The sequence below is a fragment of the Hypanus sabinus genome, chromosome 12 (assembly GCF_030144855.1).
Source record: "Hypanus sabinus isolate sHypSab1 chromosome 12, sHypSab1.hap1, whole genome shotgun sequence".
Taxonomy (NCBI): Eukaryota; Metazoa; Chordata; class Chondrichthyes; order Myliobatiformes; family Dasyatidae; genus Hypanus; species Hypanus sabinus.
Genome location: NC_082717.1, coordinates 74,193,189 through 74,218,053, shown reverse-complemented (window position 1 = coordinate 74,218,053; position 24,865 = coordinate 74,193,189). Strand labels below are relative to the sequence as shown.

At 40.0% G+C, this 24,865-nt stretch overlaps 1 protein-coding gene across 2 annotated transcripts in view; it reads left to right on the top strand.

Annotated features, from left to right (window-relative positions):
* The window catches only part of LOC132403017 (synaptosomal-associated protein 25), a 69,764-nt gene extending 56,487 nt beyond the window's left edge, over positions 1-13,277 (top strand). For both annotated transcript variants that reach the window (XM_059986222.1, XM_059986221.1), the window contains exons 5-8: positions 3,591-3,708; positions 7,293-7,418; positions 8,833-8,977; positions 12,040-13,277. In XM_059986222.1, coding sequence (XP_059842205.1) covers positions 3,591-3,708; positions 7,293-7,418; positions 8,833-8,977; positions 12,040-12,108 — 458 coding nt within the window. In that variant the 3' untranslated portion in view covers positions 12,109-13,277. The remainder of the gene's footprint in view (positions 1-3,590; positions 3,709-7,292; positions 7,419-8,832; positions 8,978-12,039) is intronic.
* The last annotated feature ends 11,588 nt before the right edge of the window (positions 13,278-24,865 follow it).

Here is a 24,865-nt window from a genome sequence, read left to right as displayed (position 1 = left end):
ACATTTTCCAATCCTATATCACCTCTTTCTAAATGTCCATCTCTTACCAACAGAGCCACGCCACCGCCCGTGCCTTCCTGCCTATCCTTTCGATATACAAAGCCATGGGAGCAGGTAGTGGATGCTCATATGAGCAGCTGGTGCATATCACAAGTCCTGGTTATATGACCACTGACACCAGGCAAACATTCTCTAAAGAGTATTGTTAATGGCTGGGGTCACCCATCTTGTATAGACACGGTCCAGCAGAAGATAGTGGCGAACCACTTCTGTAGAAAAATTCGCCAAGAACAATCATCGTCAAAAGACCATGATCACCTACATCACACGACAAGGCACATAATGATGATGACTTCTTAAAAGTAATACAAAAACAGAAAATGCTGAAAACATTCAGAAGATGAAAAGAGAAGTTGAGTCAATGGTTCGGGTCAGCAATCTTTTATCAGAATTGTGATTCAAGCTGTTTTTTTCTAATTGCAGACTTGTTCATACACCTTTTGTAAACTCAGAACTTTTCAACACGCATTGTCATAAACACTGGTAGAGTAGGAAACATGGAGCCAATTTGTACCCTTAATGTTCCCATAAACTGCAATAAAATAATTTCCTAAATAATGCCCGGGAACTGGATCCATCAGTGGAACAAACTGAGAATAAATACAACAGCTTTAGATAGTGCTAGTGATAATTTCTGGGAGAACTTGCTCAAGAAAATTAACACAGGCACATTTCTGTCCACAATTCATTTTAGCTGGCAGGTTTCTAAGGAATCATTACACATTTCAAACCATCACGAGCAAATATCATTCCTTACTGACAAAACTGGGATTTTAAGGTACAACCATAGCCCTCACTAAACATACTTTTTGACAGACAGATAGACATACTTTGTTGATCCCGAGGGAAATTGGGTTTCGTTACAGCCGCACCAACCAAGAATAGTGTAGAATATAACGATATAAGAAGAATTACATTGTCCTGTTTGGTTGCATTTATGTTTATTTGAAAAAAAAATTCTCTTAACATTGGGAGACTTGACTGGTCAACTGCATAAACTGCAGTCAGTTCCAGTCACAGTGGGTGAACAGATTAATAGGAATTACTTCTCTCAGCTGCATTGCTGACTGCACTCCATTACTAGATCCTAACTATGAAGTTGGGATTGACACCTCAATGCACGAGTCTGGGACATGCCAGCTGTGATGAGGCTACTCCAAGAGAAGCACCACATCCTACCTAGACTGCATGATGAACAATATATTCATGTTTTTCAAGGCTGTCATGACTGAGATACATAATGTTTTGCAGGAAGGCATTCTGCCATTCTCTTACGCCAGATCTGTCCTCCCTGTGGAGGTCAAGGTCAAACTGATTCTCCTGTTCGTCACCATAGGATCTTTCCAGTGATTGTAGATGGTCTCTGCTACATCTCTCAGTCTGATCCTCGATGCTGCATCAGAGCAAATGCACCAGCATCAGGATCAGTACTTGATTTCATTATGAGCACTGGATATTTGGCAACATTTATGTGGCTTCACATGAGTGCAGCCAACCATTTGTCTATATTCTTCTGCCCATAAGGGGTTCCAGGAAAATAAAGCAGACCCTTTTCCTCAGAAGATTCTTCTGATGGCGAGTTTCTGGGAAGAGTACATGACTCCTGCAGGTTCTGAAGAGGGATGGATCCTGGGGATAAGAGCAAACTTTCACCATACACACACACACCCTTCCATGTACTGCAGCTCAGTGACTAAAGTTGGAGATGACTGACGTGGAAGTGACCTGATGTTCTGCAGTGGAAGAAACAAAGATGAAAGGTTTTCCATCTTGTTAGAGATGTGGTCCAATATAGCGGCTAGGTAGACTGAGAAGTTTCAAGTGAGGACACAAGATGCTTTACCAAGATTTAGTCTGTGATTAGCCTGTTGGCTGGAATTATACCTTGCACGTGTACAATGGAGTCAAATTTTTGAGGGCACCATGTGTGAGAAGGATTCTCTGCAATCTCTCTTAGACTGACAGACATAAACACTTTGTAAATTTCAAGTCAACTCAAGTCAAGTTATATTGTCATTTCAACCATAGATTGCTGGTACAGTACACAGTAAAAACAAAACTACGTTCCTCCAGGACCCTGGTGATACATGAAACATTTGATAAACATCATGTAGAATAATTGATGTGTTTTCTTGGAATAGATGCGTGGTGATGATCTTGTCTGTTGTACCTTTTCAGCATGGATGAAATCCACACTACAATTCAGGAAGGAGATCTTTGACCACTGGGAGGGCAGCCCAGACAAATACTTTAAATGTTTTTATTAAACCACTCTAATGTTGTTGTGAATATAATTTTGGGCAATCTGACAATTTGTTTTTGAGGGGGAGAGTGGGTAAGGGAGATGAATCTGATTGAGCATTGGCACTACACATAGGATATGTATAATAAAACCCTCAAAAAACAGGTAAAATCCACTGTTTAGGCAAATCCTTTTTAGTAAAGTTGATCTTGGTGAAACTTTTGAAGAAGTTATGGAGTAGAACAACATTTCTATTTTTCAGATGGTGTTATAGAATTATTTACACCCAACTGTGATGATATATGTGGCTTTGTTTGAATATGTTTTCTGTAAGGTAATACCCTCTTCTTCTGCTGAGGAGTGTCAGTTCAGATGGTGTATTCAGCTCTCTGGACTGACGCTGGCACTCTGCCTCAGAAAAAGTAATTACCCATGGAATCATGACAAATAACCGACAAGTGAAGTTGAGCTTCCTTTTGTAAAATAATTTAATAATCACTGAATCACAGTGCTGAAAAAGGTCTTTTGACTCATCTGGTCCATGCTGACCAAGATGGCCATCCAAGCAAGTCTCATTTACCTGTGTTTAATCGATATCCGTCAAAACTTTACTAATTCATCTATCAGTCCAAGGCAGGTGTCCCAGACTGAGGTCTGCAGGCCCCTTAGTTAATGGTAGGGGCCCATGGCTTGAAAAGGTTGGGACCCCCGGTCCAAAAACATCTTTTAAAAGTTGTTATTCTATCTGCTGAGTATTTCCTTAACTTTCAGAACATAATTATTAACAGTTCTATAGCATCATAAAATTTTACTATTTAATAACCTATTTCCTTTTTAGATACTTCAACAACAACATTTTGGTCCAGCATTCAGTATGCATGTTATAGGAACAATGCATCAAAGTAGAGACCTTTTCTTTATCTTCATAATTTAGTCTACATTGACATTATTCATGTCTTTGGTCAATGTAAACCAAAATTCATTCCACTACTATCATCCCTTTATCCTGACCAGAACAACTTGATCGTGTGGAAGATGGGATGAACCATATCAACCAAGACATGAAGGAAGCTGAGAAAACTTTAAAAGATTTAGGGAAATGCTGTGGCCTTTTCATATGTCCTTGTAACAAGTAGGTACTGGGTGCCCTGCTCTGATGTGGACTGTCCAGCTGTCAAAGTGAATGTCTGAAGTTTTTCCTTTTGAATTGTCTTTCTTCTATGTCCTTTCTTTCTCATCTGCTTCATTGTGTGGCGATTTAAAAAAAAACAATCTTGTGTTTAATCAGAACAACTGGAACGCATCGAGGAAGGAATGGACCAAATCAATAAGGACATGAAAGAAGCAGAAAAGAATTTGACAGATCTAGGAAAATTCTGTGGTCTTTGTGCCTGTCCATGTAACAAGTAGGTGCTGTCTGCCTGACTGCCTGCCTGCCTGCCAAAGCATCTGGGCACCCAAGGCTCACACTAAGCCTTGTGCAGCTCATCCACGCTTGGCAATATTGGCAGGATGAGCGTGTGGCATGCAGAGAAATAATACTATTTAAAGGCATATATTTCATAGTGTAGGCTCCAGTCAGTTTAATGCGTAAACAAATCAGGCATGCTGCAGCAGAGACACCCATTCTTGACCTTGTCTTTCTGAGAAGTACCCCTGCATGCTCAGTGTACCAATATCAAGACTTATTATGAAAATCTAAATAATAGAGTATTACTGGAACACACTCAGTTTGTTGGCATTTGACATATCACTTAAGAATTACCTATTTTATGTGTCATGTGATGTGGGTAATAGTGTATGTTGTAAACATGTTCAGTTAAAGCAGCAATGAATGAACTGTGTGCGGTGATGGATTTTAGCATGTTGAGATTCATCTTAATACATCATGCAGGTGGGTTCATCATTGCTTTGAAATGTCACCTAGTGTTTTGGAGGAAAAAAAATGTCAAAACAAAAGAGCATGTGAAAAGAATATGGCTAATCCCAGCTTCCTGGAAGGCTGGCACAATCCAAATATAATTCTCAGATGAAATGTTTACATAATCAATCAACCTGTGCTCCTTTGTCGTCACCATTCACCAAACAACCTTTTATGAAAAGACTTGTTACCAGAGCATGTTTATTATCACTAATTTGTTAAATGCCTGAGTGTGTTCTTGTATGTTATGTAATAGTCTATTATTTGAGCATGTGGACATATGACAGGTGATGATACAGGATCTGACCATGTGCAGTAAGCTGTAACCTCTAAACATGAATTCTGAACTATATGTAATAACAGCAACAAATTAGCAACTAAAAATTAAGTTACTTGGTTTATTACATTTGCTTTTTCCTTGCTTGATCATTAAGTACATTCAAGCCTTGATCTTGATTCTAGCTCAGATCACCCTCATTATTTTTTATTTATTCCACCCTCTCTGGATGACACAACCATACCCAAGACTTATTGCACATGCCCACTTTCTCTTGACAAGGTGCTGATGAGACCTTAACTACATGCCGGTATTACAGTGTGTTTCTACAGCATCAGGAAATCCGGCAGTTCCGATAATGACCCTTCACCAATTAAAAGCTGCTTGTAGGATGGTATTGCTCCCACAATACTGCCCTATTGTCTGTAAAGAAAAAAACGTCTACCTTGGCCAGCCCATGTATAGCTGATGGTGTACAATTCCTTCAAATAAAATGAACAATTTTTGTATGCATTTTACTTGCTACATATGAATCTCAGACTGGGGCTCAGATCCCATTGATATTATTTTATTGCAGGTTCAAAAAAAATCACATAGCTTCACCATATCTCTTGTGGTAACCTACCTCCTAACAAAGTCTACTCACTTTCAAAATGCTAGCAACAAGCAAGATCAAAAATAGATACAAAAACATTTCTTGAGGTATTTTCCTCGACTACAACATTTATTTTTCCCAATGACCAAAGGCTTTATTTTACTTCCATAGATCTTAAGCTCAACACCTACTAGTGTAGTGAAGAAATGACAATCCACATTTAATTTGTTGTAGCCTTTGTGAAGAATATCAAGTATCTATTTTGGCTCTATTATATTAGTTTCCCATTAAAGAGATTTTTTATTATATGACACCTGTGTTCTGATCTCAAATGTCTCTATTGACAACCTGGTCCAGAAATTTCTCCCTTATTCAGTAAATTGGAATATTCTATTTGTTCCTGTTTTCAATGGCTAGGGGAAATGTTGCAAATTCTCTGGAATTTTCACTCAATGCCTAACTTCTTGCAGTGCTAATGTAATCACTAATTAAGAAATGGCACAACTTCTAATGTAATATGTCATAAACATGAATTTGTCTTGGATCCTTAACATTGGAACTAAAATACACTATGCCATAAAGTCAGGAATTTCAGATAAAGTAGAAGTGTAGTTGTTCATTTGAAAATATATCGGTTTGAAAACGAAATTCACTGACTGTTGATCTAAGTCTTTCCCAGCATCATCAGATCTTTAGTTACTCAATGGAAACTTCCCAATGACCTGCTTTTGCTTTTCTCTCTTCATCATAAAGAGACACCCAGCCTTTCTGTTACTCATTCTCCCGCACTCAGTATCAACTTCCAATAATAGTGCAAAAGCCTTGTAGCCTTGTATTAAGAATGCAGCAAAAAGCTACCTATTTGTTTTTGGATGATATTGTATGGCGACGAGGCTACAGAATAGGTTGAATCACAATTCTCTGACCGTCACTCCTGATTAAGATCAGTAAAGCTGATCTCTGGCAGTGTGATTGATGGTAGTAATTTTGTAAGCCTGTCCAAATTCAATCGCACTCCCGTTGTGTTCAAGAATCAACCATTTTTTATGTGACCAAATTTCTGAAAAGTAAAGCACCTTTCTTGGCTATAAACCAAAGAGTGACTTTCTAACAGTAGCAACATTCTGCACATTTCAGAGACCTGACACTGCAGCAGTGCCATGATTTCTATATAATTGTAGACTGCACGAGAGAGAATGGGTCTTTACATTTATTTATAGTGCACCTAGTTTTGCGAGTCATTTCTCTTTCAGCTTGCTATTGATTAATTGTTTCTGTTCTGTTTTATAACCCACCCCTCCTCCCCCCCAATACTATTCGGCTCTCAGAGATCCATTCTACCTGTGTGCTTAACCAATCATTAGTGCCCTCACTGCTGGTGCATCTTACGCGAGTGAGCCAGTAGGGTAGTGGAGCTGCCTGAATGTGCTTCACATTTCCTTTTCATGCCCAGGGTCCTAGCATGAACAAGGTGCAAGGGTTATCCAGTGCTTTTCCTTCTGATGCTACTATTTTACTGATTGCTTTTTTTTTGCTCTCACATTTGTTCCACTCCATGTTTGTCTTTAGTTTGTGTATTCGTTTATAAGGATGTGTACACCAGGAATTGATGTTTGGCCTATGAATTATTAAAAGTACCGATATATTAGTCTGGAATGCAGCCAACATTTAAAATATTAAACGAGCTCTTCAACATAATATTGGTTCAGTGGTTCAGAAGAACAATTCCAATTTGCTAATCTTTGTACTCGGCCTGCTAATTTAATAGCTGCTGGTCAATTGGTTCATGATATCAAATACCTCCATTATCTTTAATGATAAAGGAGAGTAAGTTTTAGCCATTTAAACAAAGTGTTTAACCTATTCTTTAAAAAAAAGACAATCTGACCTGTCATTAGATGTCCTTGCTGAATCTGGCAGTTTTTATTCAAACTGCTGAAGTATCTGTTGTCCTTTTTTAATAAGTCAATATTCCTCTGATCTCCATGTTAATGTAATGAACAGAATATTCCTATTGAGCTGCAGGGAACTGACAATAAAATGGATGTTTATTGCATTTATATGACAGTATAATATATCGGTATACTAGCATTTCCTCAAATGTCTATTTGTCTGATTAATTAGAAATTTGTAAGGCATTTGGCTTAACACAATAGTTCCCATAGGCACCTCATGTCTTATTGTTTTAATTGTTCAGACTCAAGTCAAGTGATGCCTATAAAAAGGCCTGGGGGAATAACCAAGATGGGGTGGTTGCCAGTCAGCCTGCTCGTGTGATGGATGAGCGTGAACAGATGGCTATCAGCGGGGGATTTATTCGCAGGTGAGCTCGGGTGGATCGATCCAAATATTAAGATATGATACTGGGTGTTATTAGATTATGAAATACTCTGTTGCCTCCTGATACGGTTTCATGTGGCATTGCAAAATATCAGGTGCCTCTGCTAATCGCCTTCCATGAAATTGGAAGGCAGCTCATTAAAGATTAGAAATGTGAAATCTGAGATCAATCCCTTCAAAATGTGTTTGTTTCATTGCAAGAGTTATGCTAAATGTTGGGAGTTGGGGTAAAGATATTTACCGATCCTAAGATGGTGGGGGGGAGGGGGTAACATTAATCCTTGTGCAAAGAAGTCCATAGCTGACCCAGAAAAATGCGTGAGGCTGGTTAACACCGCGGTAATGCAATGATGCCTGTACAATGCTCAGTGGGCTTCTGGGCCTACTTGTTACCCAGTTTTCTTTCCTGGAGACTGAGCTCATGGAGTGCGGTTACATGGGTTCAGGTAACTTTTCCGATAGCTGGATTGAGAAGATGAAAATAAAATACAGATTGCTCTGAAGCTGCGTTTGAAATAGAGATAACATATCAAGCTGGAGGAGAGCCCAGAGACAGAGAGGTTTTATTCTATATGGAAGGTTTGTAAGTGAGGATAATAAATTTAATATCATTGGAAGTAGCCTAAGAAAAATGGAAGTTGTTGAGGAGAAGTTTAAAAGGATCAAGGTTGAATAATTATAGAATGCAGACCATGGAGTTTAAGAGACCAGTGCAGAAGTATTATTACTAAGCTTTCTGGCAGATAATTGAATCCCCTGAAAGACCAACATGTTATATTCTCTGTTCACTGAAAAGTGACTTTGTAAATACTAATGGGGTCAAGGTCAAGTTATGATGTATCTGCCATCAAAACAGACCCTGAGATCAGCTGAAGTGAGCTGTGAACAAAAAATATTCTATGTTTTGTTTTCCTGTATTACAAACTGGTTGAGGTTCTTCATTCTAAGACTGGGAGAGTACATGTACCACACTAAATTAAATAGACAGAAATGTCTGCCTTTGAAGGCCATGGTGACCTATGTGTAAATATCAGGCCTGACCGGAAACATTGCTTTCCAGGATTTCAACCCTGCTCCTACCCCAATCCCCTGCTAAACCTCAATCCCACCCCCAAAAAATGGCGAAGGGAATGATTGAATAAAGTTTGCTCCCAATCAGCTTGGTAAACTAGCAAAAATATGTACTGATAGTAATGAAAGCTTGCCTCGCTGCCACAGCTTCAATTCCTCTAACTCATTTAAGGAGATATGGTGGTTGTCCATTATGAATGAAGATGACAGGAAGCCTACACAGCAGAGTTATGTTAAGATGTTGTACCTTGTATTCTACCTTGTATTGTGTAAGCAATAGTGCCCACCACAAGTAACATCTTTAAAGAGGTCTTCCTCTGGCACAGGGTGACAAATGATGCTCGGGAAAATGAAATGGATGACAATTTAGAGCAAGTTGGTGGTATCATTGGCAATCTTCGCCACATGGCACTTGATATGGGCAATGAGATTGATACACAGAATCGCCAAATTGACAGGATTATGGAGAAGGTAAGATTATCTGGTCATATTTTAGTAATTTTTTAAATAAATGATGCATTCTCCATAACCAGTAGTGGTTATTTCAGAACTATTGTTGTTGTAAGGTTTAAACATGTATTGTAGCACATTTAAAAAATAGATATTTTCTGCTCAATGTTATAAAGAACATCTGAGAACTCATACAGCCTCATGAAATATAACATTTGGTTTGTCATGCAGTGTATCACTGTATGTATAATAAAATATTTTAGGCTGAAGATTGTTTCTCTTTCTACAGATGCTGACTGACTTGCTGAGTCTAGCCAGCTTGCCTTTCTATTATTACAAGTGATTGAAACCTTTCTTCCAAACAAGTTACACTTGCTTTCAATTAGCTTTCAGTATCAACAAATGTTATCTGATTTTGTAGTTGGGAAGTAGAAGGGGTTCCATTCTGTAGTGAATTTCAAAACTGGGGAATGGCAATAATAACAAGCCCTTTTTATTTTTATTTTTATTTGTGCTGATGGAAAATTATAAATCATATAATCCATATGTCTTCATCATTATTCTCACCAAATTTTATAATTGATGGATGGTCATTCTTGTGCTAAAATCATAGAAACTATCACACTGATGCATTACAAAACATAAATACTGTAGATAATATGAATGTGAAATAAAGATAAATGCCAGATAAGTTGCCTACTGAGTTTCTGTAGAGAGTTAACGAGATGAATGACCCTTCATCAGTACTGGGAATAAAAAGAAAAAAAAAATTTTAGAAAATGGAGGTGGGGAGACAAGGTTATAGAGTAACCTTGTCATGCTTGGTTATAGAGTAGGAGGAGAAAAAATAGCGTGAAGTAACAACAGCTTAAAGGGGGAAGAAATTCAGGTGAACATTTTCCCTTGCTGGGTTTTTTAGCATTTGCTGTTTATATTGCAGAGATATTACCTACAGCTTTGTATCTTCATTGAAGATGGGTTTACCATGACATGTGAGATTGTTGAGTGAATAAATGAATTTACCCCATGATTGGTCCCCTCCATATCTAACCATGCCCTGGCAAAACTGGACTTTCAGACTAAACACTTCATTGCTTAAACATGGTATCTGACTACCCATGATGTACCCTCTGGCTGCTAACCCTGATAACTAGTTATCAGGATAAATCTTGATAACTTTGGTGTTTAGGAATCCCTTGCCCTCACCCTCATCTCACAATTTTAAATAAGACTTCTGTTAACATTTTTAAAGAAGCTAATAACATCTGTATGGAATTATCCTGCTGTGTTAGTTCATGATATGTGGGAAAGCAGGTACAGGAAGCAACTGGAGAGTCTAGTGGTATCTTGGCCTTTAGCTAAGCAATGTCATTATTGATGGAAGGATGACCTCCTCATTTGTTCAAGAGTTTACTGAGTCCACAGATGAAATGCCCTATGTGATTTTGATCTGTCAAGAAATATTTCCTGTTGTTGGACATTGCAGTGAAGATCCTGTAGACCAGGGCTTAATGGTAGAGGTTCATGGCATAAAAAAGATTGGGTCCCTCTGCTCTAGATCAATTGCTGGGATGAGTGAGTTAACTTATAGTTATGTTGATTGGTAGAGTGACTCAACAGGATGTGCCTGAGTTTGGGAGAATGAGAGATGACCTTGTAGAGGTAGAATTGAAGTTGCTGCCCATATAAATTAAAGGTCTAAAATATACATGCAGGCACATACGTTGTGTCCCTCTGCTTTACACACACACATATACGCATACGAAATACTTCAAAATATTCCTTAGGAGATACAACCTTAGCATAGGGATAGCCTTTGGTCATTTAGGAAGAATTGAGATATTTGCTTGTATAGAGGTATTACAATCTTTGGATTTTCTACTCCAGAGAGCTACGGATACTCAGTATATTCAAGACTGAATGCGATGCACTTTATACAGCAGAAAATGTAAGGGTGGGGTACTAGAAGTGGGGAAGGGTGCCTTTGTGGTCACATGAAAGAGCGGGCCCAAGGGGTGTGTGGCCAAATGCCGCCCCCACTTTTTATATTCTTATTCTCGAGAACGAATCTTTCTGATTCCATTAATGCATCAAACACCAATGCAGAATTGTGATTTGAAGATAAGTGAAACGTTCACTAACTAGATGTGTAAAATGATTGGTCATTTGAATCAGAATTGAGTATAGAGGAACAATTGAAAGTAGTAACCAAAAATAAATGAGGTGAGCAGTCAGCATTCACATGGAGTTCCGGCTTTTTGGATAACTTAGACCCTTAATTCTTTGCGACCTTGATCTAGCATAATGTATAAGCATGGCACCATAACTTGGATGGACTAACTGGCATAGAAAGCTATTGCCAGTATGCAGGTTATCAATGCCTAGGGTTTTATTACATGTTTACGCACCTTATTCATTCACGCAGCCTTATTTCCCCCTTCCCCATATCCAATACATCTTTAAAGAGAAAGAAGTTAAACATAATTTTTGAAATCACGTGCTTTTTCTCCTTGTTGCTCATTGCTGTGTCCAGAAGATTAATTTTTAATCTGTGGTAACTTCAGGGAATTCCTAGAGCTGGCAATCAATATGTGCAGATGTTTCAATGTTGCTTGTCTGAAAGCAAAGGTTTCCTGGAAATAGCAAAACATCTGGGCACAGTTGGATTGGGGCAGATGCTAAATGTGCTGCACCTCTGTGACTTATCTCATACTGAAAGCATTGATATTCTGTTAATTCCGTATCTTGCTTCCAATGTGTACTGGGGAATCAGGTGTTTACTGAAGCATTTATTTAGACACAGATCTATTCTTCGTACGCTCTGAAATGTGGAAATAATTGGATATATAGAATAGGTTGCTCAAAGCATGCCCAATTAAGAGCAGGCTTCTCTTCAGAATAGCTTTGCTGCATAGGACTCAAATGCATTGACACAGAGATGAGAATCAATGGTATTTTGTGTCAGAGGCGTGCAGTTCATTTAGTTCTTTAAGTAAGCAGTAAGTAGGTTGTCTCTTATTGTTTGATTTGCTTACTCTACAAAATGAATGTGTGCATTTATTTCTATTTTCATTACATTTTAGGCTGAATCCAATAAAACCAGGATTGACGAAGCCAACCAGCGTGCAACAAAAATGCTGGGAAGTGGCTAAGTTCTGCTGGAAAGTGCATCGCTCCCAGGCACTGTTGAGAAAGCAGCATACAACTTGATTTTATTGTGGTATTTACTGATTAGGTTTGCACACGTGCACATATCAGACCCAGTGTAAAAGTTGCCCTGTGTAGCTTGTCATATTTTTCACCAGACTACATGCAATTATTTATTTCTTGAAAAACCTCGTTCCAAAGGATGTATATACAGCTAGATTCATGGCTTTAACTCCCTAGTGACCTTTACAAACTATTTTATGATTTTTTTAAAATCAAAATTGCTTGGTAAGATAGGAATGTTAGAAAGGCTATTTTTTAAAAAGAAATGGCAGAATGTACAGTATTGTCCTTTAAAATGGTGTCATTACACAAAGCTTCTGCCATGTTCCTAGGGTATTGTGATGGTAAAAACACGTAGATAAAACAATGTTGTCTTATGTTTATTTCACAGAACCATTCTAAGTTAACGTCAAGGAACTGTGGTGTATGTAACTGTAATCGTCCTTGCACTGAGGTGATGATATATATGCATGAAATTAACTTTAAGCCCTTCTGCTAAATGATCTTCACATGGCAGTAGTGACTTGGCAAAGCATGCTCAGTATTGGGACACAGTTGATACCTGGTTATATCTACAAGTCTACAGTAGTGCCATGTTTTATGTTCTAATGACAAAACTCTGAACATGGTGTAAAATAAGGATAAAGCATTTACTAAATGAACAATTTCTGTAATGAATATACAGTTGGCTCTTCATGGGTAAATGTCAACTTAATGCTGAAGCAAAACAAACTGGGAGTGGTTAGATATATCCACAAGCGTTAGATACTGCTAACTGTGAATATACCTGGTGGGGAAAGACTGCACTAACACAGAAAAATAGTTGTGTAAATAGGTCTGAATATTTATGAAAGATATGAAGTAGTTTTTATAAAGAAATTGTATTTTGTTTGTTATTAACCTGTGTGTTTTGTAAAGTTTTTTGTCGCTTATGTAGTAGAGCTATGCACAGCAAATGCCTGGACTGTGTAGTAATGAAAAGAATAAAAAATAAGTAGTAAAGTTGTTCTGAAAAATGTCATTGTAGCATGGAACACTAAATTCCTGCCTTTTGTCAGACTGTGAAGTGGTTAATGTTTTGTAGTTAGTTATAATAATTAAAAATTACAAAACGTAAGTTACATGCAGTTAAGTTTATTGTCACTACTGTGTATTTTATTTTCTGAACGTATGGTGAATAATTCCTTCGTGCTTTACAGTAATGAACTTGTGTTATTTAGTAGAATTTTCTCAGCACTATGGGTGCCAGTTAACTTCCAGTTTCTATCGTGAATTGCAAGCACATATTCTTATCAGGAAGAACACTACCACCTACTCCATGGCATGTGCTATTTAGAGAGCTCCCCTGTGACATGCAGATATGTTGGTGACGAAATGGAAGAATTGGCTATGCATATTTGCTTGTTGCTTATAGTTAGATACTACTGGAGATTTAGAAATCAAAGCCTTTTCCAGTTCTTTCAAGAATGGGGAGATAGCAGAAGAAAGGAGGCAATAGATTTGAAGGGCTCCTCCAAAAAAAGAATGATCCAACTGGATTTTTCAGAGAGCCTTGTCCTGAACAGATCATTTCTGACAGCCCTCTTCCTTTTCTGTGGACCATTTCTGACACTTATCTCCCTTTACTGGATCTCTCTATCTCTATTTCAGGGAATGAACAATCCGCTGATATTAATTATACACCTACTGTCTGCAACAGCTACCACAGCAATTCTTCCCATTCGCATAAGGAGAAAATCCCTTTCTCCCAGATTCTCCTCCACCACGTCTGTGATCACATTTCACTGTACTAGGCTCCACATCTCTCTCAAACCATCATATCCCTCACACCTATAGTTATCTCAATTTATTCCCTTTCCTCTCTATTGCCTTCCAGTTCTTTATCACCCATTTCTGTACACCTCCAGGTTCCACCCACCAGATCTCTTCCCCATCAGATCCATCTGCCTCCGTCTCCTGTAAATCAAAGTTCAAAATAAATTTATTTTTGAAATGCATATATGTCACCATACATAACCCTGAAATTCACTTTCTTATGAACATTCTCAGTAAATACAAAGAATAAAAACAACCAAAATAAACCAATAAATAACTTAGCAAATAATACCATGACCATTAGAAGATGAGTCTTTGAAAGTGAGTCCATAAGTTGTGGCAACATTTCAATGCTGGGGTGAGTAAAGTTGAGTGAAGTTATCCCCTCTGGTTCAAGATACTGATGGTTGAGGGGTCATATCTGTTCCTGAACCTGGTGGTGTGGATAGTGAAGCTTCAGTTCCTTCTTCCTGATGGCAGCAGCAAGAAGACAGTTTGACTTGGATGGTGGGGGTCACTGATGATGGATGTTGCTTTCCTACAACAGCGCTCCATGTTGATGTGCTCAATGGCTTTACCCGTGGTGGACTGAGCTGTATCCACTACTTTCTGCAGGTTTTTCTATTCAAAGGCATTGGTGTTTCCATACCAGGCCTTGATGCAGCCTATCAATATATTCTATACCACGCATCTATAGAAGTTTTAGATGTCATGTTGAATCTTCACAAACTTCTAAGGAAGTAGAGGCAATGTCGTGATTTCTTTGTAATGGCACTTACGTATTGGAATCAGGACAAATCCTCTGAAATAATAACAGTGAGGAATTTAGAGCTGCTGACCCTCTCCGCTTCTGATTGGCCGATGAGGATTGGCTCAGGTACTTCCTCTTTCCTCTCCCCGAAGTCAATAATCAGCTCCTTGATCTGACAGCTTTTGCTGACATTGAGTGAGAGGGTATTGTTATGGCACCACTCAGCCAGATTTTTAATCTCCCTCCTATATACTGATGTGTCATGACCATGGTGAAATCAGCAAACTTAAATACGGCTTTGGAGTGGTGCTTAGGCTCATACAGCCTCATGGTGCACCTGTGCTGATGGAGATTATGGAGGTGATGCTGTTGCCAATCTGAACTGACAAGGGTCTGAAATTGAGTTAATTCAATTTCACAAGGCCGAGGATGATAGCATTGAATGCCAAGCTGTAGTCAATGAAGAGAATCTTGATATATGCATCTTTGCTGTCTCGATGTTCCAGGATTGAGTGAAGACCCAATGAAATGGCGTCTCCTGTTGACATGTTGTGACATGACGGTAGGAAAATTGGAAAGGATCCAAGTCACTTCTCAGGTGGGAGTTGATATATTTCATCACCAACCTCTCAAAGCACTTCAACACTGTGGATGTAAGTGCTTCTGAATGACAGTCATTGAGGCAGGTTACCACGTTCTTTTTAGGCACCGATATAACTGAAGCCTGCTTGAAGCAGGTAGCTACCTCAGCCTGCAGAAGCAAGTGGCTGAAGATATCTTGGAACACTTCAGCCACTTCAGCACAGGTCTTTAGTTCTCAGCCTGGTATCTCTCCTGTCTGGACTGGATGCTTTCTGTGGTTTCACCCTCCTGAAAGGTGCTCTCATGTCAGCTCTAGGGACTGAGATCACATGGCCTACAGGGACTCTGGGTGTTCGTGAAGAGGCCTCCATGTTTTGATGGTCAAAGTGAGCATAAAAGGTATTGAGCTCATCAGGGAGCAGAATTTTGTTATCACTCCTATTGTTCCCATCAGCACCTTCCTTACTTATCAGATTCTGCATTTGTAGTCTTCATATCTTCTCTTTTCCCCGCTAACCTCCACCCCCAACATCACCCTCCCTTACCCCACCATCTTGTTTCATTTTCCCCTTGTCTTCTTCCAGCTATCAACAGTCTGCCTCTGTCTTCCAAATGCACATGCACCCATCCACCCATTATTCCTCACTCCACTTACAGTCTCGCCACTTACCCTCTCTTCTCCAGAGTGACTACCTTCCCTCTCCACTCCCAATCCTGACAATGGCAGTTCCTTTGATTTGACAGATTCTGCCTCTATTGCAGAGGAAGCCGAAATCTTGGCCATCAGAATGTTGCCAGTTAGGTCCGCACGTGTGGAAGTGGAACCAGTCACCATTTCTGAATAGAATAGAAATAGGCTTTGGTCTGGAAGCAAAACCCAAAGCACAGTTGCAGCTTGACTACCTGATGCACCATCAATAACTCTCTCTGAGACATGAAGGCGAGATATCGGCTTTTATTGACTGGAAGAAGGAACAAGCAGTGAGTGACCATCATACTACATCCTGGAGACTGAGAGGCTGGGCTCAGGCCTTGATCGCCTTTATACAGGGGTCTGTGGGAGGAGCCACAGGAGCAGTCAGCAGGGGGCGTGTCCAGACAGGTATATGTAGTTCACCACATTACCGTTACTGACAAACATTTCATGCAGGCTCTCAGCAACAAGCCATCTCACACAGCACAGATATGTGAAAGCATGCACTTCACCTGTGCTCCTGCCTCGCCACGGTTCCAGCATCGACCTCACCCTTTACCAAACTCACTTCTAAACTGCCTTCCATTTCACCACTGAGTGACAGGGTGTCTTTTCCAGGTGCCGGAAGAGAATTAAAGAGCAGATTAGATTAAAACAAAACTGGGGGGGGGGGGGGAGGGAGAAAATAAACCAAATACACGTTCAAAGGATCTCCAATTACACATGACTTATAAAAACTTAGCCATTTTTCAGTGTTGGTAGTTCCATTTCTCAGTTGCAATGTTTGAGAGGCTCTACAGAAAGGTAAAGTTGTTGAATCAAAAGATAAGGATTAATTTTCAATGGTAAGTTCAATTGGAAAACAAAGTGGAAGTGTGGAAATCTCTTGAACCTCTCGGGGAGGCTGGAGGAGCAGCATAATCATTCACAAATTCTTGGTAATTCACAGGATGACTTGTCATTTATTCATCAATGAGCTGGCTAGTTGTGATCTGAATTTCTCCATCTGCACATTGCAGAACAGATGTCAGGACAGATGTGAGCTCAACTGACCTTTTGCACTCAGCACTGAGCTGAGAAACAGCCTGTAGCTTGCTAAGCTGAGAGGCTTGATGTACGTGTCTGACCCTCACCTCCATGCAAGCTCTCTTTCACTGAACATCATCTCTCCATCTTCTAGACATTTTGGAGCAACTTTAGGGTGGCTTTTTAATGTTCTGTGGGGTTTCTTATGATTCTCAGAATATTATTTCATCAAAAAAAATGCCAAACGATCTTGCAGAAAATATTTCTACTTCAAATACTTTAATTATTTTTCTGGTAATGCTGAGATTACTTTGGACTTTCACAGAGCAGAAAAATGGCATTCAGTCAATTGTTCCTGTGTCCATTCTTCGAGGAAGCAGACAGGACCTCAGTGTAATATCTCATCTGAAAGATGTTACCTCCAACTCTTCCTTAATATTAGGTAGGAGAGTTTGTCTAGATGTTGACCCTAGAGGCTTATGACTCAAGAATTTATTGAACTACAGATGACATTTCCTTACTTAACTAATGATTAAATTGGCAAGGCAGAGAGTGAAAAACAGGAACAACAGTGAGGAGAATAAAAGGAAGCAAATAACTCGAAAGGCACTCTAAGGGCATTTGTAGGTTGGTTCCAGGGTGGTGAATAATGCTTACACCTGCAGATGGAGAAGCTGAGGCTTAAGTCCTTAGAGCATTAAAGATAGCTGAAGATTGGACAGTGATACCGAAAACATGGAAGGGTTAGGAAGAATGAATATTAAGAAGCTGTTTTCAGTGGCTGAAGAGTTGTTGACCTGAAGACACAGATTAAGGATGATGTGGAAAGGAAGCGGAGGCCAATATGACTTTCCAATGTGTGATTAGGATTTCCTTGAGAGAGACAGATGCAATAACTGTTTTCAAAAGAGAAAGGGATAAGAAAAAAAATGCTGAGTTATGGAGTGAGAGCAGAAGAACAAGGCTAACTTAATTTTTCTCATTAAAGGAGCCAGATCAGATCTATTGGGCTAAATGTTCTCTTTTTCGTGCCATTCTAGAATAATATGATTCAAATTGAAAGGGAACAGGAAACAATGGACACCCATTAAAGGTGCTTGAAGTTGTAATCATGTAAACAAATATCATGCCCTTTCCCACCCTTCCCTCCTCCAACTTGTGCCTATATCTGATATCATGTGATCTCCTGTAAAGGCAAAAAGATGGTTTTAGGGGGAGAAAGCTCCATGTAATTCAAGGGTAAAAACATATTGGATATTCTTCTCCAGCTTCTTAAAATCCTAAGAAGCAGTTCAGGAGATCGAATTGTGACATGATATTAGCAACAATAGTCAGTTTTTTTTTTACCAATGATATCAAACCTTGTCTATGCAGTTGGGAACAGTGACTTAGTCAGGCTTGAAGTCTGGTAGAAACTATTGGAACTGATGAAAAGGATTGGCAAGGCTGATCTGGGAGATATATCGGGCAATTAAAGGATGAATTGAGACGTCAAAAGATGAACTATAAGCACAGTTAGCACAAATGCAGGAGGGTTTGCTCTGCTACTGAGAGGCATGGTAGCACTGATGCAGTTGATATGGTTGTTAGTCTAGTGAACAGGCGGGTGATATTTTTTCTCATGTGGGGGAGTTGATGTATACCCACAAATTTTAGTCATTCACCACTTTTGTCATGACTAAATTGAGGCAAAGATGTAAAAGAGGGAGGAATTTGTGTAGATGTATATATGTATTTCACAATTTCATAGCTTCTTCATGCACTTGGGCCTGCTCTGTAAAAACTCTAATTTAACTATCCACACTTAGAATCAAGCAGCAGTTTGACACATAAGCTCAAGAACGCCACACAAAGATAAGTGACAATTAATTGGGAGTAATGGAATGAAGTGGTGAATCATTTCCTATCATTGTAAGGGCATAACCAACCTATTATTAACAGTGAGCAAAAAATCAATTGGAAAAGGATCTGACATCAAAGTGTATGTAGAAGTAAAAATATGTTACAATGTAGTTGTTGCTAATTGTTTCCTAAAAGAGAATGTACCATTTTTATCACCTACAATTGCAACACACTCTGACAATGATATCAACTTCAATTTCTTCTTAACATTGACCTTCCATCTTAACCATACTGATTTGTCTTTGCATTTTTATTCAGCACAAGGGTGGCAGAGCTATGGAAGTAGACGTCTGGAAATTCAATCTCACGTTTATGTCCTTGACAAGGGTGTTGCCTTCTACATAAAGCTACCATGTGCTAAGGCCGTTTGAATGCATGGTGCTAGTGGTCAAACCACAATTCACCAGCTTAGACTCCCAATTGAGCATGTTAATATTATGTATGTGATAGAGCATGATGACATTGTGCAAGTTCCAATACACCAGCTTGGAATCCTGAATGAGCATGTTAGAAATGATCGAGCATGCCAGATTGATTATAAACCATACATCCTTACTTTGAGCACTGAGTTCAATATGGAATGACATAATTAAGACAATATCAACTATAAGTTAAGTATTCTTTCTGGTGATAAGGCAGCAAGATGCAACCCAAGACTCTAATGTTTTACTGTCTTCTGTGGAAGCTCTTCGACCTTCTGGGCTCCAAGCGAAAAGAAGAATGAGCTATGTTGAGTTTATTTTCTTATGTCCAGAGGTAAGATATTACCAATTAAATGCTGTTTTGTGCGGAACACTTTGAATTGTATATCAGCCCAAGTTTTTTGACAGAACTAAGAAGTATGTGGTTAACCTCCCCATTTTTATTATTCTGACAAAATTCGAATCTGGCATTGGAAAATATGTGAGACAGATTGCAACTTTCAGGACTCAGCACATAGTAGATATCCGCCAAATCTTAAATTTGCTCTTTCCTACAGTATTGGAGAGGTCACCCAGTCACTGTTTCTGCTCTGAGATGAATTTACCTTCTATGATTTGGTGAGAAACAGGTAGCACTTTGACCTCTCGGATATGCTAGCATAGCTGGCTTCTCGTGTGCACAGGTAACGTTTGAATGCACTCACATGTCCATCAGGGCTGCCTTTGAGAGCTTCCTCATCCACGGGAAGTTTCCATTCTCTCTGTGGGCAGTTTGCAGGGTCCTCGAGGTGAATGCTCCCTTATCCAGATGGAGGCTACACTGTTGAGCATTCTCAGCAGCCAGCACAGCCCAGAGTAATGGATGCAGAAAATTCATGTGCATCGCATGCACATCCCTGCAAGGTGCAGATAGCAAAGGGTGTTGGAGGAAGAGCAGCAGGCAGACGCAGATCCTGAGAGGCAGACAGTAAATCATAAAGAACAGCATAAGCAGGAGGAAAAAGAAGACGACAGGACTCACAGCCTCCTTTTTTAGTCTAGCAAAGGAGACAGGCCTTGACACCATAGAGAATCCTGATAAAGAACCTCCTCTTAAGGAAGTTAAGAGTTACTCCAAACCTCTCCACACTCCAATCATTAAGACCAATAATTAGGTGTCTCAGATAATCATTGAAACTCTCTCATATCCTGCACTGGTATAAATGAATTATTGCTCCGAGTATAACCATATAACCATACAACAATTACAGTACTGAAACAGGCCATCTCGGCCCTTCTGGTCCATGCCGAATGCTTACTCTCACCTAGTCCCACTGACCCGCATTCAGTCCATAACCCTCCATTCCTTTCCTGTCCATATACCTATCCAAATTTTTTTTTAATGACAAAATTGAACCTGCCTCTACCACTTCTACTGGAAGCTCATTCCACGCAGCTACCACTCTCTGAGTAAAGAAGTTCCCCCTCGTGTTACCCCTAAACTTTTGCCCCTTAACTCTCAACTCATGTCCTCTTGTTTGAATCTGCCCTACTCTCAATGGAAAAAGCCTATCCACGTCAACTCTATCTATCCCCCTCATAATTTTAAATACCTCTATCAAGTCCCCCCTCAACCTTCTACGCTCCAAAGAATAAAGGCCTAACTTGTTCAACCTTTCTCTGTAACTTAGATGCTGAAACCCAGGTACCATTCTAGTAAATCTCCTCTGTACTCTCTGTAATTTGTTGACATCTTTCCTATAATTCGGTGACCAGAACTGTACACAATAAAGTTCTCAAGTGGCTTTTTGCAGTGTCTTTGCTTAAAGAACTCAGACTTCCACATAAAATGCACTTTGTAGTGAGGTTCTTCAGGGTAGATCCGTGAATAGTGGTGTGGAAATCATCCTGGCACATCTCATAAGGGCTTGGAATTTCCTTCTACATTGCCCTGTTGCTTGGTCTCAGTCTTGGAGAAGACCATAGGAGCCATTGAATGCCAAAGTCTTCCTTTGCTGAATCGAACAAGTCTCCTGCACCCTCTGATGTATAAAATCCTTCTACCTGACATGTAGCTCACTCTGTCTTCTTTTGAGTGAATGTGGGAAGTGTTTCCCTGCTCTCTACATTCTCTTTTTATGTATCAAAATAAACTTTATTAATAATAAAAAATATTTACAAGAATAAACCACACTGTCTTTTTATTCTTACATTGATAGTCAATGTGTTAAGTTGTGTTTAGCATTCTATTACACTCCTTAAAACCAGTAGCACTATTGACACTTGTGTGTTTCCTGGGATGGTGCACTACGACAATAACTGAGGGGCTTCCTCACCCAACCCGGCCCTCCCTGTCCAGTAGTGGGACAACTCTGTTCTGCGGACCTCCTGTACCGAGCCCTTGTGGTAGCTGCACCTTTCCATATTTGCTCTCTCCTGAGCACCAGCTGTTGCTGCTGGCTGGCTGCCACTGAGGGTGTGCATTTCAAAACCATTACCAGATTCTGGTTGTTACATATTAAACTGTCAAGAGCTGCTCTGAATTGAGTGAGGTTCTGTTGGGAATCATGCAAGTCCCATTTTAGCACTTGTTACTGCGTATAAACCAACCTATTGCTGATCCATACTAATTTTGTCTATTTTGGTGATAACTTCCGCAGGATCTGACTTGACGTTAGTGTTAAATTGCAGCAATGTTTTAGTTTAACAAAAATAGCTGTAATCCAGTATCAAGGCACAAATCTCTTGCCTTCCACTCAGTCACAGGCCTTCTCATTTGTTCCATTTATCTTAAAACTTGCCTATCTCTAACATTACACACTTCTGACAGTAAGTCATTTATCTGAAACATTAACTCTGCTTTTCTTGGTCTGTTGATGCTGCCTGACCTCCTGAATGTTTTGAATTGTAATATTAGCCACATTGACACCTACTTTCTGTCTACAAATCTTATTATTTGTAAGCAAGTGGTCAGATATTTAAAAATGTTAATAATCCCACTGAAAACTATTTATCTGAAGTGAATATTCTGGTACTGCAGTCCTATGGTGTTGCCACTTGATGGCGCTATGGAACAGTCCCCGAGGCCTGTCTGCCCCTCCATCTTGTTTTTCATTCAATGTGAAGCCAAGTTTGAGATAACTTCATGCTTCTTAGTGAATTATTTTTCTATTTGCTTTTCTTTTTTTAGTCACCTGTTTTGACACTTCAAGCCTCTGGGGTAGCATAGTCAAGCTGCTGCCTCATGGAGTTTGCATGTTCTCCCCATGATACTTGGTTTTCCCCCACTTGCTCTGGATTCCTCCCACATCCCAAAGATGTTCAAGTGCATAAGGTAATTGGCCACTGTAGAGTAGGAGCATAATAGAATGTGGGGGCGAGTTGATCTGAATGCGAGGAGAATGAAACGGGTGCTTGGTGGCAAGTGTGGGTTCAGTGCGATGAAAAAACCTGTTCCTGTGCTGCACGACTCTCTCTTTCCTCACACTCACATGCTGCAACCCTGACCATTACTCTCTCTGTCCGGATTTTTTATGAGACTAACTCTCTTTCCTGGCACTGCCTCGGCACTAATTATTCTGACACCTTGCAGCAACTTCTCAAATCACTACCTTTAAGGAGCTCCAAATTTCCATGGACCATGACACCCTCAACGATTTTGACCTATTGCCCTACAACATCTTAACTTTTCTATGAGATGATCTTGCTCAACAGGTGGAAACCCCCAATTACTTGATTCATTTGCATTCTGTGGGAAGCCCTTTTGGCAATCCCAAGAGGCCTTGCTTCAAAAACCATTGCTCATAGAAAGTAAGGAATTGGCTTTTTAATACTCCTAAGGAGCTGGCCTTTTGAAACACAGGAAGTAAATTGGAATCTTCTATCCCAAATCGGAATCTTTAATGGGAATTTCCCTGCTTCCTGAATTTGTTAAATGAGTTACATTCTGTCTTTCATCTCGCCACCTGTCATCCCTCATCAAGAAACTGCTTTTATATATAATCTTTTCCCTTTCATTCTCCAATTAGTGCATGAGGTTCCTATACTGTAACTATGCATTCTTTCTTAGCACATCCTTTCCTTGACCATTTGGTTTTAGTTCGTACCCTACATTCTGCTTGTTTCTCGCTAGCAAAAAAAGCATAGCTGCAAATCAAAAGATCCCCCCATCGACCCCATAGAACAGGCCTGCCACCCACTGCCACTGTCACCAACACCCCCCTCCTCAAATTCCTTCTCTCGACATCTCCTGTGCTCATGCTCAGTTGATTTTGCACTCCAGATGCCTGAGCATAAGTATCCATGCAGACACTGTAATGGAGGACTGAAAGAATACAGCATGTCAGAGACACTCTGAGAAACTAAACCAGAAAGTTAATTGCCTCTCAGGTGCATCCAAAAAATGCCTTAACAGGTAAAAGATGCCTTAAGAGGTTGACTCCAAAAGGTTCCATGTCATTGTTATTAAGAAGAACAAAAGTGCAATGTGAAGCTTCTGTGTGACTATATATTTCTCAATCAACCTCACAAAACCAAGATTCTATCTGGTTGATATCATATGGCTGTTAATGGGTGCTTACTGTGTACAAATTGTTTCCAATTTTTCTTTTATTATGTAGTGATAAGGCTTCAAAATGGCTCCACTGATGCATAACATAATTTAGGATGTGCTGAGATTCTAATGATATGCTGTATAAATGCAAACATTTCCTGCTCCTCATTTAATCCAAGCGACTCCCAGTGCCTCTCCCGGTCACTTTCCCCTATGCCCGCCTGAGGCAGGTCACTGTCGGCTAAACACATTCACTAACAGAAAAGTCAGGTACCTCAGCACGTCTGATGCCCAGATTCAGGATCTCCGTGAGCTGTCAGCTTGAATTCCTTTTCATAAAGATCTGCCTGATCTATGTCATGCCCCCTATGAACACACTGCCCTCCTCTCTCACCACTAATCCCAACCTGACCATCACACCTACAGACAAATAGGAGTGTTGTTGTTATATGGTGTTTTATATTTCCTTCCCCTCCCACCTTTGAATGCACTGTCTTCCACTCTCTGTGTACCATTCTTAACCTTACGACCGAACATGCAGACAAAGACGGTGCTGTTGAAGTGTGGCAGACATCAACTGGCTTGACTTCAGCACTCCTCTCTCTTCCTGGAATTTTACTCCTTCTGAAAACACTTCTTTCCACTAGTCCCAACCTTACCATCAACCCCACGGACAAAGGGGTGTTGTTGTAGGGTGGTGTACCTTGCTGAAGCTAGGAGGCAACTCTCAGGCACATGCTCCTTCTTGCCCCTTGAAAAAGGCATCACTCCCAGATCATTAGGCCACCTCCCGCACCATCACTCACTTCATCAAATCTGGATACCTCTCACCCACTCCCACCGAACCCACCCTGTCCCACACTACTCGTTTCTGTTGGTGGCATCCATCGGTCTCAAGAGACCATGGATCTGTGCCTGGAGTTTCCAGGGTGCAGGCCTGGGCAGGGTTGTATGGGAGATCGGCAGTTGCCCAAGC